The sequence below is a fragment of the Megalobrama amblycephala genome, linkage group LG9, assembly GCF_018812025.1.
Source record: "Megalobrama amblycephala isolate DHTTF-2021 linkage group LG9, ASM1881202v1, whole genome shotgun sequence".
NCBI classification, from domain to species: domain Eukaryota; kingdom Metazoa; phylum Chordata; class Actinopteri; order Cypriniformes; family Xenocyprididae; genus Megalobrama; species Megalobrama amblycephala.
In genome coordinates, this window is record NC_063052.1 from 39,278,773 (window position 1) to 39,297,108 (window position 18,336).

An 18,336-nucleotide genomic window follows, 5' to 3' on the forward strand; every position below is an offset into this window, starting at 1 on the left:
CTGTGAGCTGTGAAATTATGTGAAAAGGACAATACAGAAACACAAAGCAGGACAGACGTCTTTACACTTAGAGTTAATTTATAATGATGGATTTATGCTTGCAGATAACAACTCATGGGAATATTATATAGATTATTATGTATTATTTTGTTCATCACAAGTAGCCTACCTGTTATATACACAGCAACACATTGAAAAAATTAACAGCACTTGTCAAAAACATATCAGTAAACACAAATAACCATTAATAGGTCAATTTCTTGTAAAAGTAATTTCAAAAATTAAAAGTCTACAAACAAATGCCACATTGTTACAAACATTCTGTCATTTATCTTCCTCTATAGTTGTGTCTTTAAATTAAAACAAAACTATTTCTTTGGATAACAACAGTTCACCAGAAACTCCTTTTGGGGGAGAAAAAAAAAAAATCCTATCATGTGGTTATTGATCATGAAATCCTGAATGAAGCACATGAAGCAGTAATACTGTAGTCCATCACCTGATCTCTACCGAGCATCATGGGTAAAAAGATGGCAGCTAGATTACTGTTAAACAGCCTTCAGGTTTAATAACAGAACTGTGCAAAGTATATTTATGCTTTCATTCAGATAAGGCACAGCAGGTTTTATATCCATATTAAAGCTGCTCAGATCCTTGAGAAAATATCAACTGAGGCCTTTTCTGCTGCTCTTCTTTACTGGAAATACCTGCAGGAGTAAAAATGCACAATTTTGTATAAAATATGGTATGAACAGGGTACTGGGCATGAAACAATGCCATTTTTTAATTAAAGGTGCCGTAGAACGTCTTTTTAAAAGATGTAATATAAGTCTAAGGTGTCTCCTGAATGTGTCTGTGAAGTTTCAGCTCAAAATACCCCATAGATTTTTTTTTATTAATTTTTTAACTGCCTATTTTGGGGCATCATTAAATATGAGCCGATTTAGGCTGCGGCCCCTTTAAATGCTCTCGCTCCCCGCCCACTGAGCTCGCGCTTACCTTAAACAGCATAAACAAAGTTCACACAGCTAATATAACCCTCAAAATGGATCTTTACAAAGTGTTCGTCATGCAGCATGTCTAATCGTGTAGGTACAGTGTTTATTTGGATGTTTACATTTGATTCTGAATGAGTTGGAGGCTATGCTCTGTGGCTAAAGCTAACATTACACACTGTTGGAGAGATTTATAAAGAATGAAGTGTTTATGAATTATACAGACTTCAAGTGTTTAAAATGAAAATAAGCGACGGCTTCGTCTCCGTGAATACAGTAAGAAACGATGGTAACTTTAACCACATTTAACAGTAAATTAGCAACATGCTAACGAAACATTTAGAAAGACAATTTACAAATATCACTTAAAATATCATGTTATTATGGATCATGTCAGTTATTATTGCTCCATCTGCCATTTTTCGCTATTGTTCTTGCTTGCTTACCTAGTCTGATGATTCAGCTGTGCACAGATCCAGATGTTAATACTGCCTGCCCTTGTGTAATGCCTTAAACATGAGCTGGCATATGCAAATATTGGGGTCAAACATATTAATGATCCCGACTGTTACGTAACAGTCGGTGTTATGTTGAGATTCGCCTGTTCTTCAGAGGTCTTTTAAACAAATGAGATTTATATAAGAAGGAGGAAACAATGGAGTTTGAGACTCAGTGTATGTCATTTCCATGTACTGAACTCTTGTTATTTAACTATGCCAAGATAAATTCAATTTTTAATTCTAGGGCACCTTTAAGTAACTAGATAATAGCTTATATATATATATATATATCTGATACGTATCGCAACAAAAACATATGATTTGTATGTAATCTGAAATCACTCTGTTAGTGCAACATCTGACCTGTTTGAATGTTAATCTGTGGGATGTTCTGGACACGACCTGCTGACCTCAAACCATGCATCAATACACCTGCAGGAGCAGAAGATTAGATTATTATCACAGACAACAGCAGGTATAAGTGTGTGTATGAGTGTGTGTATGACTGGGGGGGTGGGGGGTTATACATTGACCCCCCTGAAAGTGTTAGTGAACGTTCTTATACCCTTTATGGTAGACACAGAGACAGGGCAGTCGAGCGATGGTGTCCCCCTGAACCATGTCATCCAGACATATTGAACACTCACCAGAGTCCTGAGATAAAACATCATCTATAGGGAGATAAAAACATCACAACAACAATATCAGAGAAGCTTAGAAGCAGCAGAAGTCAGGATGATGTCACATGAGGGCGCTGTTATACAACAAAACAAATGAGCATTAAAATAGACTGGAGAACAAAAACAAGCCAGTCCAGCATGAAATAAGTGAAATACGCTTTATATTTGTAATATTAAATCAAATCATATTTGTAAGCTCAGGATTGCACTAACAAGCCAATGATCTAGTGTGTGATAGTGAATGTTGTTCTCACCATTATAACAGAGTCTGTATTTGGAGAAACACATGAGCAAATGCTCATCTATTTCATCAGAGCAGACAAACTTTGAGCAGATGGGACAGTCGAATCCAGCTGAAACAAACAGAACAGACAAAATTCATTCTTAAATATTGTCATATTTGTATGATTTATTTCCCCTACATCATGTAGGTCAGTCGAAAGATAACAAAACCTATTTATTTATTTCCTTTCAGTAAACAGCAATTATAAGATTACATGGCTATAAAAAAGCCATTTTGGTAGAGTTGTAAACTCCTCTGAGTCCATTTACTGTAATGTGCATTACAAGGTTATCAACACAATATGAACAATATATCTGATATATAAAATCCACAGCACGTGCTCGAGCTGCACATGGCTGAATGACTGTAAAGCAGGGTTTGTCACTATGTGGATTTTATTTCAATTCCAATGAAGTTCGTATAAAGTTCAAGTTCATCATGATTACCATGAAACCTCTGCACACTTTCAGAGGGGTGTAACAGTGCTCTTGTGACACGATTCGATACTATCCCAAATAAGCCAAAATAAAGTTTTATTTTAGAAGTACCTAACAAGACATATGGTAAAAAGTTAACAAAAATGTGCTGTTGATTAAGAAGCTAAATTTGGTATTAGGCTACATCAGGGACTTGATCCTGATCCTCAATGCACAGGACAATGCTGACACCAGAATTAAAAATATTCATTATTCTGAAGCTGAAAACACAAAATTATGTTAGACACATGCTTGTACTCTGTCACTGACTACATATTTAAAATAATGTAGGCCATTTTACTGGTATAATCAGACATTACGAGGCATTATTAGGACCCACAAACATTTCCCCATTGCATTATTATACATTATTTTCAACATTATAGTAGTTTAATGTAGTACTGTTACTGAAACTCTGTAAACTTTAATTTTTTCCTGACGCAATACACTCTCACTTTCAATGCAGGCACACACAAGCTGTGTGCACACAGACTCTCCCAGTGCTGAGTATCCTGTCTCTCCCTCTATTAATGTATTACATAAGAATAAACCACCTAAAACGCTTTGAATCATCATTAATTTATTATCATGTTTATGCATTTCTAACAAGCTGAAACAGAATCACTATAACATTATGTTTAATTATGTGCATGAAAAGCCCAATATACACATCAATGTACAGAAATGCTTATTCAACAGAATACCATAAAGAAAGCTTATGCTTACTACTAATGCATTTCTGATATTCATGCACAGCAAAAACTGAGCACTACACAAAAGTAGTAAATTCAGTCCTTTTTGTAATGAGATATGTAGCAGTCTTGATAGTTCAGCTGTGTTGAACAGGTTTTCTGTTCTTTGAAAACACTGAAGTCTCAGGCGTTAAAAGTGAGAAATCATTTATGCATTGACCTGTAAATCACTAACTAGATAAGTAGGGCAAATGTTATTACTCAGTCTAAACACTTGAGTACTGGGTTACAGCACACACTTTTGAGGACATTCATTGATATAATGCAATCCCTAGACCCTTACCCTAACCTTAAAGGGGTGGTTGATTATGATTTTACTTTTTTAACTTTAGTTAGTGTGTAATGTTGCCTGTTTGATCATAAACAACATCTGCAAAGTTACGACGCTCAAAGTTCAATGCAAAGGGAGATGTTTTCTTTTACAGAAATTAATTTATTAAGGATTACAACAAACGGCTGGTAGGGACTACAACAAGCTTCTTGGTGACATCACTAACTCCAAAATTTACATAAACCCCGCCCCCGAGAACACACAACAAAGGGGGCGGGGCCATGTTGGGCTGCTTTAGAGAAGAGGAAGAGTTGTTGTAGTAGAGTGTTGTTGTCATGCCGTCATTTTACGCCGGACTGCTTCACAAACGAGGGTCAATTCAACAAAAAAAGATGAACATGACGGCACATGCTAGTGGATGAGTTGAATCAACTCCACAGCAACTACATAAATTTATCCACTAACCATTCAGAAACGTCCAGTTTCATTCTAAAAGTTGTAACTTCTTCCTGAGTCTCTCCATCAGTGTCGACTCCGGTTTGAACAATGTAAGGCTGAACACCGTTACTGACAATCCTCATTTTGGCTGCGTGAGATTCTCCAGCTTTGTTGTTGTTGAGCTGTTAAAGCTCCGCCCTCTTCTGGAAAGGGGGCGGGAGCAGCAGCTCATTTGCATTTAAAGGGACACACACAAAAACAGCGTGTTTTTGTTCACACCCAAATAGGGGCAAATTTGACAAGCTATAATAAATGATCTGTGGGGGATTTTGAGCTGAAACTTCACAGACACATTCTAGAGACACCAGAGACTTATATTACATTTTGTAAAAGGGGCATTATAGGTCTCCTTTAAACATCACATCTAAAGTGCCTGACCCTTAACCTATTTCTAACCTTAATCCTAAACCAAGTCTTAACCTCAAATAGTCATTTAAAGGGGTGACAGAAAGTGAGGAGCGGCCAAAGTTTCCTCTGAATGAACTGGTCCTCACAAAGATAACTGTACAAGTACACTGCAAAAAATGCTTTTCTTAGAGTTTTTGTCTTGTTTCCAGTCCAAATATTTAAAAACTTCTTAAATCAAGAAACATTTTCTAGACATGTCTTGTTTTCAGAAAAAAATAAATCAAAATTGAGTGAGTTTTTCCTTAAAACAAGCAAAATAATCTCCCAATGGGGTAAGCAAAATAACCTCTTTTAAAACCAAAAACAAGATTATTTTGCTTACCCCATTGGGAGATTATTTTGCTTGTTTTAAAGAAAAACTCACTTAAAGGTGCCCTAGTTTTTTAAAAAAAAGATGTAATATAAGTCTAAGGTGTCCCCTGAATGTGTCTGTGAAGTTTCAGCTCAAAATACCCCACAGATTTTTTTTTAATTCATTTTTTTAACTGCCTATTTTGGGGCATCATTATAAATGAGCCGATTCAGGGCTACTGGCCCTTTAATTCTCGTGCTCCACGTCCCCGATTCTCGCGCTTGCCTTGAACAGTGCATAAACAAAGTTTCACACAGCTAATATAACCCTCAAATGGATCTTTACAAAGTGTTCGTCATGCATGCGGCATGCATGCGGCGGATTATGTGAGTATTGTATACTGTTATATTGTTTACATTTGATTCTGAATGGATTTGAGGCTGTGCTCCGTGGCTAACGGCTAATGCTACACTGTTGGAGAGATTTATAAAGAATGAAGTTGTGTTTATGAATTATACAGACTGCAAGTGTTAATTAATGAAAATAGCGACGGCTCTTGTCTCCGTGAATACAGTAAGAAACGATGGTAACTTTAACCACATTTAACAGTACATTAGCAACATGCTAACGAAACATTTAGAAAGACAATTTACAAATATCACTAAAAATATCATGATATCATGGATCATGTCAGTTATTATTGCTCCATCTGCCATTTTTCGCTGTTGTTCTTGCTTGCTTACCTAGTCTGTTGATTCACCTGTGCAGATCCAGACGTTAATACTGGCTGCCCTTGTCTAATGCCTTTCATAATGTTGGGAACATGGGCTGGCATATGCAAATATTGGGGGCGTACACCCCGACTGTTACGTAACAGTCGGTGTTATGTTGAGATTCGCCTGTTCTTCGGAGGTCTTTTAAACAAATAAGATTTATATAAGGAGGAGGAAACAATGGAGTTTGAGACTCACTGTATGTCATTTCCATGTACTGAACTCTTGTTATTTGACTATGCCAAGATAAATTCAATTTTTCATTCGCGGGCACCTTTAATTTGGATTTATTTGTTATGAAAAGACAACAATTTACTTGTCTAGAAAATGCTTCTTGATTTAAGAAATTTTAGATATTTTTTTACTGGAAACAAGACAAAAAATCTAAGTAAGAAAAGCATTTTTTGCAGTGTACACACACATACACACACACACACACACACACACTCGTTTATCAGTCTCAGTCTGCACTGACAAAACAAAAAACAGGTCAGCTGTGTGTTCATGGGAAGGTGCCTTCAGACACACGGCAGCAGCTCAAGACTGATTACAGACACAAACACCCTCAACAGGAAGTCAATCCATAAGACAGCTGTGTACATATGTGTTATGTGTTTGTAGCCTAGTGGAATCAAGGTTTGTAGGGCAACTTTATAGAGACATGTGGGGTTAAAGGTCAAACTGAAACACATGCCTGAGTGAGTTATGACGGCAAAGGTTGCTTAAGGATTACTGCTGTCCAAACAACACTGTCTAGTCTAGGGACTGGGGCCTGACACAAATTTCACAATTCAATGCAATTCAGGTCCAATTTCAATTAAATTTGATATCAAAATCGATTCATTTTTTATACATTAGGAATTGTACATGTACAGGGAAAAAAAATTCTCAACACATGCTACACAGGGAAGCCTGTGTATAATATTATAGGTTAAAATGAACACCTGATTCATAAAAAAAAAAAAAAAAAAAAAAAAACAGGACAGAAGTGGTTGAAGGTTGACAAAAGAGACAGATGTAAACATGGGTATGTGTCTCCCTCGCCTACATGATCCGATTGACCAAAACACATCTTAACACCAGGAGTAAACAGGGCTTTACTGAACACAGTGCATCTGGAGACACACATGACACACAGATATGCCTCTTGCACTTTGACCTTCACACTCTAATTTGACACAGTAAGTGCAGATTGTCCCTTCAGTCTTTGCTGTAAATACACCATTTGTAGGTTGATTTCCTGAAAAGTATAAACACTGTGACACATTTTCAACACATTAACCTGACAGAAGCAGAGTTCGGGAAATGAGTCATTATTTTAAATTTGACTTTTTTTTTTCCATTTCGGTTTGATGCTGCAATTACAACAGCAGAAAACCTTTTAAAATAGCCACTTTGTAGGTCAGACTGTGCCTTAAATCAAAAAGCTGGCATGCAAACACTTGCTCATAGTTATTTCCAACATGACTTAGATTTCAACAGGAACTATGGCTCGTAAACGTCTCGTTAACAAATACAATAACTGTCAAATAATGAAAAGCAATGCATTACATATGACCACCAGAAAATTCATGAATGATTTATTTAATATAATCCGTCATTATCAGATTATATTAAATAACCATTGTAACCTTCCACATAACACAATAAATGTTTGATATTTATTGCAACTCAAAGGTCACAAAAACACAACATTTGACCTGGCCTGAATCTGAACAGGCAAACCTTTCAACAAAGTACTCATTTATAACCATAATTCTATATTTCAGAGTAATTCAGTCAACATAAAAACATCTGCACCGTTAAAGAACTGTGCTCTATTTCCATGTTCTCTAATTCTTGTATGAGGAAGTCTCTGTGTTTATAGTTACCATAACAAATCCACAACAAAACAACAGTCAGCGTTCAGTTCTGCTCTAGATCACACTGTTCAAAACATGATGTACAGAAACACACACATAAACCAATGATTAAACATGAAACATTCAGTCAAGCAAAGGTGGTCTTGTAAAACTTTAAATCGATGTATTAGAAATCTCCCTCTATCCTACATTAAATAAAAATATATTTTAATGACCTTACTATGATAAGCTCCTACAACAGGTTGAATAAGATACATTATATTATAATGCATTTGTGATTATAATATTGTCATATGATACAATAAGTAATCGTATAAGACCAGTAAGGCATACATGGACTTAATAGCATCATTAAATGACCATATCATAATCACATATCAAATATGACCTAATGATAAGGTGATAAGCTATACATTATAATATATCATAATACATACATGACCATGTTATTATAATTAATTAATCATAAAATGTCAACAAGATTTTTTCTAATATATTTTAATGCACTTTTATTATAATATATAAACAAGTTGAATAACCATATTAAGCCAATAAGATACAATTGTTGGCATAATCAAAATAAATAGCCAATAAGCAACATTTTAATATCTCATAATACATATGTGAGCTTGTGACTATGATAATGATTTAATGATATATGGACAAAAAGATTAATATTATAAGGCTTATACGTTATAAGTAATTATTAGAAATTATATATAGTGATAATGATATCATACATGTATTAATATTCATTATAATATTTGAAAAAGCATACATGTTATTGCATATTAATAATAGCATATAGTCCCAGCTCTTACCGCCCAGCAGGTGAGGCGTCAGGTGTGCAGGTAAGGAGCCGATCAGCAGTGTTCTCTGCCCGTCTGTCTCATCTCTCCGCCCGCTGGTGGGTATAATGGCGCTCTGGATGAATGAACCTGGTCTGTGCGGCGAATACTGGACCCGTTCGCCGATCTGTCCCGTCGAACCGCCCGCGTAATAGCGCAGAACCGCAGCTCGAGCGTTCCCGCTGTTCACATCTGAACCGGAGTAAGACCTGACCCGAACACTCACAGATGGACTGCTCTGTTTCGGACCCATTCTTTATAATATCAGTCTTTAAAAATCCTAGAAGCCACAAACTGAGCCTGCAGCCTCAAAAAAAGCAATAAATAAACGCGCAAAAGCGCCAAGCCCAAACAACTTTTCACACTTCCCAAAAATAATGTGAGTAAATCCTGCAGTGCACACTGCAAACTCAAACAGAGTGACGCCAAGATCACGTGATCTGCTGACGCTTCCTCTTTAATTGTTTTTTAGCGCCACCTAAATCAATTAAATACTTTTGATCATTTGATGCATCTGTAAATAGATTTGTCATATTACTATATTTCTACTCAGTGTAGTCATTAACACTTCAATTACTGACTTTATATGTAAGTTGCAACCCCATTCACTCATAACATTCAAAGCCTTGTTGCCTTTAGTCAGAAGTTTTACTACGTGCATATTAAATGTCAAATATTCACCCAACCAAAGTCCAAGAACTTGTCATGTGATCTGCTGAAGAAGGTTACAGCTTGTGTCGAATAATTATGAAAACACACACAGAGATGAAATTAGGGTAAGAAATACAGAATACACTCATAAGGTTCAAATTTAATTGCTGAATTTTAGGTTACAGTACATGCTGACCCAAACAAGTTTACTCCAGTTTAATTCTAAATGACTCTAAACAACAGGCTGATCAATATTCACCTAAATCAATAACAATATTTCCAATTACCACATTGTAGGTTGTGAACAATCTTCTTAGAAATTAAATTATTAGTTATAAAGGTGACTAAAATATCATCCACAAATGGATTTACACACACAAAGGAGTGAGTAAATAAATAAATATAATAAAAGGGTAAGCTATAAACAATAGATAAATATTGATAAATAATATTAAAATAATACGAATAAAACAGAAATCACAAATGCAGTGCAGAGCTTTAGCTGTTACAGAAGTACATAAAGACAAAAAACTTAAATACATTTGATGTAAATATGGTTAAGCAAAAGTAATCAAAATTAGACAAAAAGTGGCAGAAGTTTATCACTGAAGACTATGAGACAAACAAAACAAAATCAAATCACAATCTGGTACAGAGATTTAACGGTTACATAACAAGACAGAAAAACAGCAGCTTTGATCTCAGCAACACACTTCCATATAATGTTGGTTTAATTCATCTCTACGCTTGACTTTAGACTGGACGTGTGCAGGAAGACACTATGGAAGCAGAAAACAGAGGAAGTTTAGCGTCAGCAAATTCACACACTGTAGTGTACAGTCTGTCCTGGAGAGACACGCACTGCCTCTGCTGACCTCTGCTGCGGCACGGCCCGTGTGTGCAGTCCTTCAATCAACATCATCATGAGATATGAGACAGCAGATAGATAAATGATGCTTTAACCACGTCGTGGCAACATCAGGTCACATGACCATGAACCGCAGTGACATGAATCAGTTGATAAATACTCTTCAAAATAAAGGTTCCAGTTAGATCCAGGGATTTACATGAAAATTCCACAAAGAACTTTTCATTCTCTAGTTTAGTTCTGGTGATTTGAAGAACGTCATTATTGGCCTAATCAATGTTTTCAAGAACCCTGCGAGGTCAAAATAAGGTTTTTTTGTAAAAAAACGTATATTCACCGAAGAACCTTTATTTTAAGAGTGTGGAACAGAACTTGTTTTCTTGACTTAGATACACAGTTTGACCGTTCTCTGGTTAAGCTCACAGTTGAGCTTTCTTAACTCAGAGGACTAAATACATTATGTTGATTAATACAATCAAAAGACAATCAAGGCAAAGAGAGGATTAAAATAAGAGGGGATTGTTAAAAATTTCACCCACTCAAAAACACAATAACCTCTGTCTCAGTGATTATCAGACTTCTGATCTTCTTCTTTAATTTGATCTTTAACCACAGATGCTTTGTTTGCGCTTGAAATCAGCTTTGGTTATTTGTCATTTAGGAGTGATTTAAAGTACATTTCAATACAAGTACAATCCTAAAGAAGTGACCCAGGGTTAAATGTCTCATTCAAGGGTACAATAAATCCACAATCAACATCTAGATTCTCTACAGCCAACATGAAATCAAAATTGATGCTATTTAATTTTTCTTATTACATGTTCCTGGTCTTATTGTGACGTATTGGTGCACATTATTCCCCCCAAAAATAAAGACTTTTCTTATGATGTCATCTTTAATTATTCAACTTGATCAAATTCACAATTGTTATGTTCAGAATAGCACACTACTCTTACTAATTTGCAGAATATCCTGATGATATACAACATTTATCAAAATGTGAAGTATTGACGCTACGGGCTGTATCCCATAATGCTATGCGTTTACCTTCCATTTGCAATTTGATGAATGAATAAGAACTGATATTAATTGCAATTTTTTAAAATTTGATTATGAAGAACTAAAATGTTTTACCACATTAGATTCAAAATATCCTAATTTTTGAAGATGACAACCACACACACCACATGCTGAATTAAACATGCAACGTAATCATGTGACAGCTGTATGCAGTATTCCATTCTGAACATATTTACTACCTTATGATGTCACCTCCAGTCACATGATGGGTTAGGGAGATTTTTTAGGAAGCTGGGAATGAGATGTTTTTTTTTCTCTGCTTGAATGTGATGAGAGTTATCATGACATGACAAATAATATAGATCAAAATAACATGATCATTTGAGTTAAAATCAGGGTGCAGGAAAAGCTGTCCAAATATTAAAGGGTGTAATGGTGCAGTGTGTGTGTGTGTGTGTGTGTGTAAGGAGAAGAGCCAGGTGAGTAAGGTTAGGAGAGCAGGGCTTGATGCAGAGACGGTGGCCCAGCGCCGAGCCTCACTGCTGGCCATTATTGCTGGCTCACACCCATCTGCTGGTGGTCTGGCTCTGGTTCCTCCTCCACATCTGCATGATACTGATCGAACGTGTCGTCGTCAATATCTGGAAGACCCAGGAGCTGCAGGACAGTTTCACAGTCATTCCATACAGAATAGAACAGAATCAAACCAGAATAGAACAAAATAGAATGTTCAGATGCAACATATTCCAGACATTCCATTAGAAGATTGTAAACAGATCTGGCTCTAAAATCAGATTGAATGAGCCACGTTTGAAATGTCTAAAAAAAATAGGCAACATACACACACACCTGTGTCTGCATATCAATCAAATTTAATAATAATGTCTTTGGCAAATGTTACGTGGGCTAATGGAATATACACGGCTGAATAATTGTTCATTCTGTTTATTATTCTTGATAAATGTGAAGCGAGAGAGACTTACAGGCCTGAAGGATCTGAAGACTTTGTCCAGCACCTCCAGCAGTGTTTTCTTCCCGCAGGAGGAGATGTAGTCCTGCGCCAGCTGCAGGAACGGTAGACAGTCCTCGCTCTCACTCCACACATGCTGAAACAACACACACAGGATTAGATTAAACACATCATTTCACCAGCAGTTTCACAGATATCCAAATATTCAGCGCAACACTTACATTTAACATTTAGATTTGTAGTTGAGACAGATTAAGGTGTATCTTTGTTATTTAGAATTTTAGTATTTATTTAAGATTTGAATTTATATTTAATTGTGTGTGTGCATAAATATTTATTTAACCATATTTCAAAACTGCTTTATTTTTTCAAATCCTAATTTAACTAAACCTTTATATTTCTGTAACTCGATAGGACATGCCACGAGCAATGCCATGGTCATGGGTTCGAACTGATTTCCAGGGAATGAATGAACTGATTTATATATACACACACATACCTTGAATGCAAAGTCACTTTGTATAAAAACGTCTGCCAATTGCATGAGTCTATTTTTTATATTTTTGCTTCATGGAGTTGCAAAGCACAGTAAACAGTGTTTTACATATTCATAACAAATATTTACACTTACAGAAATAATTTGCAATGGAGAGAATTGGTAAAATTATTTCAGCATTGATTTCCTTTGAAAAATCAGACTACAAATATGCACAAGTAAAAATATTTCTATTAACACAAACTCCCTATTATATTTATTTCTGGGTTTATAAAATAGGTACATACAGTATATGGATAAAAGGAATTCTCTGAAGTTGTCAAAGTTGAGCTTCCTGCAGAGAATCTGGGACACTAAAACTCTTTGTCCCGTTATATTTATCCGAGCGAGAGGGACCGTTTTTCAGTAGATGGCCCAAATAATCTTCTCCTCCCAAACGGCATTTGAGAAAAATGTTTAATGAGGAAATAGAATAATTCAGTCAATGCAATAGACAGAGTTCTAAAACTAAATAAGTTTACACTGTCAGTTTGTGCGTTTGTGTAAAACCTTATGGTGTCAATTAGTAAAAGTCAAATTAATTGTGATATACAATACATTTCTGTTGTTTATTGTTTGTTTCCTAATATTTTACTGGCATTCAGAGTATCTGAGATAGCAATAACAATAAACGCTGAAGTTTGTGCTGTTATAACTAACATAAATCAAAGTTTTGTGTGTTGAATGCTGTACACTTGATGCAAAATGATATAAGGACAGTTTTAGTGCATGTGTGCTGCTCTAAATGCTCTCTAAAATGCACTGGAAGGACATGACATTGTGCTGATATTTCATGTGCTGATATTTCAATCATTCTGGTTTCTCTGGACCTCACAGGAAAATATATGATGATCTTAAACCTCATCAAATCAAACGTTTTATAGCTGTTAGTCCATGTCACTTTGAGGCTATCATCTGCATGCATGTGTACTAGAAAAAAATGAAGTATTTTAAAGTTTAAAATAATTAAAATGCTCAACTACTGGTTAAAGTCTATTAATATTGATATGTCCTACCCTAATGTCCTGTTTCAACAGAGAACGTCAACATGTGGTGAACAAATTCTACACACACTCTGTCTTTCTCCAGAGATCTCAGCTCAAGCTGTGTTGTGAGGAAATGCCTGAAGCAATGGACAGAGAACTTTCTTTGACTGATTTCAGAGATTATTTATGCATTGGTCCAGAGCTCACAGGAACAGAGAGGAAAAACCTCCGCAGGCCAAACCAGAGGAGCTCTACCAATTCAAATCAATTCAGTTCAGTTGTATTAGTCTGAAGTACTGACAAGGCAGCATTCTTATAATCTGTTAAAATGTAATTTCATTTAAATATTTAATTCAAAAATCAACATTAGTGGCTGTTCACAAACCCCTTTCACTTTCATTATGCAACATATTTACAAATAAACAGTGAAAAGTAAAAGAAGTTACCGGAATGTAGCCAGACTGAATGTATAACACTTTACAATAAGGTCCTATTAGTAATCGTCGGTTATATATTAACTAACAATGAGCAATGCATTAGTTACACGGTATTTATCAATCTTTGTTATCATTGGTTATAAAAATGCAACTCTTCCTTGTTAGTTCACGTCAGCTCAGGTCAATTAAATCATTTTACAGATACAATTTCTAAGCATGTATTGGTAAATGTTGAAATTAACATCAACTGATATTAATAAATGCTTTACATGTATTTTCATTGTTAGTTCATGTAACTAATGTAATTAACTACACATTAAACCTTATTGTGAAGTGTTACCACCAAATGCAAGCTTGCTAAAACAATGTCTAAACAGCTATTATCAATCATCTGCGCCGCATTTTATATAGTATAGTCCAAACGTCCGAGACCACTAGGGAAAATGCTTCTTTTTGCATTCTTTTCTAGTATTTTGTTACATATTATATTATCATCATAACAATCTGAGTGAAAAGTTAAAGGGGTGGTTGATTTTGATTTCACTTTTTAAACTTTAGTTAGTGTGTAATGTTGCTGTTTGAGCATAAACAAAGTTACAACACTTCAAGTTCAATGCAAAGAGAGATATTTTCTCTTAAAGAATTCACTGTTTAAGGACTACAACAAACGGCTGGTAAGGACTACAACAAGCTTCTTCCTGGGTTGGTAACATCACTAACCCTAAAATTTGCATAAACCCCACCCCCGCGAAAACATGCAACAAAGGCGGTGAGGCCATGTTGGGCTGCTTTAGAGAAGAGAAAGAGTTGTTGTAGTAGAGTGTTGTTATCATGCCAACATTTGAACAAAAGATTAAAGGGTTAGTTCACCCAAAAATGAAAATTCTGTCATTTATTACTCACCCTCATGCTGCTCCACACCCGTAAGACCTTCGTTCATCTTCAGCACACAAATTAAAATATTTTTGATGAAATCCGATGGCTCAGTGAGGCCTCCATAGCCAGCAATGACATTTCCTCTCTCAAGATCCATTAATGTACTAAAAACATATTTAAATCGGTTCATGTGAGTATAGTGGTTCAATATTAATATTATAAAGCGACGAGAATATTTTTGGTGTGCAAAAAAAAACAAAATAACGACTTATATAGTGATGGCTGATTTCAAAACACTGCTTCATGAAGCTTCGGAGCGTTATGAATCTTCTGTGTCGAATCATGATTCAGCGTGTCAAACCGACAAACTGCTGAAATCACGTGACTCTGGTGCCACGAACAGCTGATTCGATACACTGATTCCTAACGCTCCGAATCTTCCTGAAGCAGTGTTTTGAAATCAGCCATCACTAAATAAGTCGTTATTTTGTTTTTTTGCACACCAAAAATATTCTCGTCGCTTTATAATATTAATATTGAACCACTGTACTCACATGAACCGATTTAAATATGTTTTTAGTACATTAATGGATCTTGAGAGAGGAAATGTCATTGCTGGCTATGGCTTCACCGAGCCATCGGATTTCAACAAAAATTTTAAAGATTAACAAAGGTCTTACGGGTGTGGAACGGCATGAGGGTAAGTAATAATTAACAGAATTTTTTAATTTTTGGGTGAACTTTTGGATGAGTTGAATCAACTCCACAGCAACTACATAAATTTATCCACTAACCATTCAGAAACGTCCAGTTTCATTCTAAAAGTTGTAACTTCTTCCTGAGTCTCTCCATCAGTGTCGACTCCGGTTTGAACAATGTAAGGCTGAACACCGTTACTGACAATCCTCATTTTGGCTGCGTGACATTCTCCAGCTTTGTTGTTGTTGAGCTGTTAAAGCTCCGCCCTCTTCTGGAAAGGGGGCCGGGAGCAGCAGCTCATTTGCATTTAAAGGGACACACACAAAAACAGCGTGTTTTTGCTCACACCCAAATAGGGGCAATGATCTGTGGGGTATTTTCAATGTGGTCTCAGACTTTTGGCCCTATACTGTATTTTTAGCTGTTAATAAAGTAAAATCTCTCTCTCTCTCTCTCTCTCTCTCTCTCTTGATCAGTGCTCCTGCTGAACTCTGTATTGATCAGTCTGAGTAATTAGAGCCCTGTCCTGCTGCTGCATGCGCTGATATTTTAGTGAGCTCTGGGACTCTGGTGCAGGGTGATGCGGTCTGATCATGTGATGTGATGTGAGGGGAACTACAGTAAACTGTTGTGCTTCATTTCAAACAGACATGCGCAAGGGAAGCATTAATGCAAATCCAGCATGTGTTTTTACTACATCACAACACCAAAAACACAGAGAATATCTGCACTATTTATCCCTCAGTGACAGTGTCTGATGAACTGTGCAGCTTTAGACCACATCATGGCCCCAAAATGGTGCTGCTGATGCAATAATGACCCATGCCTGTCTGACCAGAACATATGCATCAGTCTATACACTGAATATCTGACTTATAAAAATGTAATTGTTGGCAGACGCATCCTACAACCCTACAGCATCCAAAAAATCCAACCAAGCATGTGTAGAGAAAGTACTGCAGTCAACAAAACAGTGACATCATTTCATTGGCTTTCAGATAAAGGCCTTAAAACGCTTAAAGTACATCGGCAATACAGTGATAGAACACAACATGCAACGCGTTACTGAATCATTTCCATCTTCATATTCCCGTAGTACTCAAATGAAGAGCATAGTATTTCCCTGTGTCTAATAATAACTATGCTAATACCATAGTAGCATGTCCAAAAACCATGGTACTTTTGACACAAGAGACTATTTAGAACACAGCAGCATCCACACACACACTCGGGCACGCGCACCGCTCCCCCTCCCCCCCGAGGATATTACTCGATTATGTCATACTTACAAAATTGTCGGTTCCTCCCGTGAGATTGTCCGGGCAGAGCACGTAGAACGAGATCCCGGGCTCGGCGTAGAAGTCCAGCCGCCTCTCGTCCACATCCTCGGCGAAGATCAGGTCGAAGGGGTTCCCGGAGCACCATTTCTCGGCGGTGTCCACCAGCTCTTTAAACTCCATCCTTCCTGACGGACTCGGCGCACCTGAGCCGCGGATGATGCTGATGCTGCGGATGCTGAGCACTAACGCTGCGTCGTCATGGTGATTAGAGATGATTCTGCTTCAGATGTGGTCTCACTGTCTCATATCGGCCTGTAATTTTAGTCTTCCTGAACTGGACCTAAAAGACCGGACCCGGTACAGCCCTCCTGTGCGGAGAACAACGCCTGTCCTCTAGCAGGATGACGTCACATGACAACACATGCGCCCCTCGTCATCATCTTCTTCATAAGGAACCATCTCTAAAGAGACACCCCTCTTCTCAACTGTTCAAAAATATATAAATGATTATACCATTTTGATGCTTTGTAGTAAATATAAATTATTATTAACATTATTATTATTATTAGTGTGTGTGTGTGTGTGTGTATGTGTGTGTGTGTTTTGAAATGGCAGTGTAATTTTGTATCTATTGTGTTCCACTAGAGGGCGTCATTACTCCAGTGTTTGGTTTTGGAGCAGTGGGCCAGATTCACGAAAATATTATCGTAAAAATTATACATTTACGATGAAAACAGAACATTCTTTTCAGAAATTTAAAATTTTCTTAAGTTTTGACTTAAGCACAATCTAAGAGTATTCAATTCCTAACCTTTTTTCCCCAGAAAAATAGTGAAACAGAGGAAATATGTTGTTTTTGTTGACAGAGCTTCATCGTTATTGTATAACAAGTGTGAAGGCAGAAGTTCAGGTAAAAGATGCCGGACTTCTCCATCGCGGCACATTCACGCACATGCGCAGAAGCAAGCTAACAGTCTGCTAGGCTCTTTAAACAACAAAACACTATGATGTTCTTCTACAGTCATCATAAATGTATTAGTCCTGCATTATTTTCTAACCCTTCATTACCATCATAGTACTACGACAGTGTAAATAAAAATAAATGTCTATTGGTTTGTACAATCAAAGTAGGCCTACAGTTTGATATTAGAATGCACGTGAAGCCCAAAATCTGGGTCCTGAAGCAAAACCACTGCTAGCGTGTGTTATGTTGGGTTCAATGTGCAAGAAAAGGTCAGGGTTAAACCCAGTTAAAACAATTCAAGAATCTCCCTTCTACTAAATGGGTGTAATATTGTCTATAGGTTATTTCACAGGAGTGTGTCGGCTGAATTCTAGGCTGCTCTGGATTGTGCAACCTTATGGACATTTTTGTC

The 18,336-nt window shown here is 36.6% G+C and overlaps 2 protein-coding genes across 3 annotated transcripts; both read right to left on the minus strand.

The window, feature by feature from the left end:
* Positions 1-60: 60 nt before the first annotated feature.
* Positions 61-9,192, minus strand: znrf2a (zinc and ring finger 2a). 2 transcript variants are annotated; one of them, XM_048203157.1, is made up of 5 exons: positions 8,612-9,079; positions 2,430-2,528; positions 2,061-2,166; positions 1,859-1,927; positions 61-707 (listed from the first exon to the last, which is right to left on the minus strand). In XM_048203157.1, the coding sequence occupies exons 1-4, from the start codon at positions 8,889-8,891 to the stop codon at positions 1,870-1,872; spliced, it is 543 nt and encodes a 180-aa protein (XP_048059114.1). In that variant the 5' UTR covers positions 8,892-9,079; the 3' UTR covers positions 61-707; positions 1,859-1,869. The 2 variants fall into 2 exon arrangements, with proteins under 2 accessions (XP_048059114.1, XP_048059115.1); XM_048203158.1 differs by lacking the exon at positions 2,430-2,528 and having other exon boundaries at positions 8,612-9,192.
* A 245-nt stretch (positions 9,193-9,437) lies between these two features.
* mturn (maturin, neural progenitor differentiation regulator homolog (Xenopus)) lies at positions 9,438-17,498 on the minus strand. The gene is made up of 3 exons (XM_048203160.1): positions 16,970-17,498; positions 12,161-12,283; positions 9,438-11,834 (listed from the first exon to the last, which is right to left on the minus strand). Exons 1-3 carry the CDS (start codon positions 17,138-17,140, stop codon positions 11,727-11,729), a joined length of 402 nt encoding a protein of 133 aa, XP_048059117.1. The 5' UTR covers positions 17,141-17,498; the 3' UTR covers positions 9,438-11,726.
* Between the last annotated feature and the right edge of the window lie 838 nt (positions 17,499-18,336).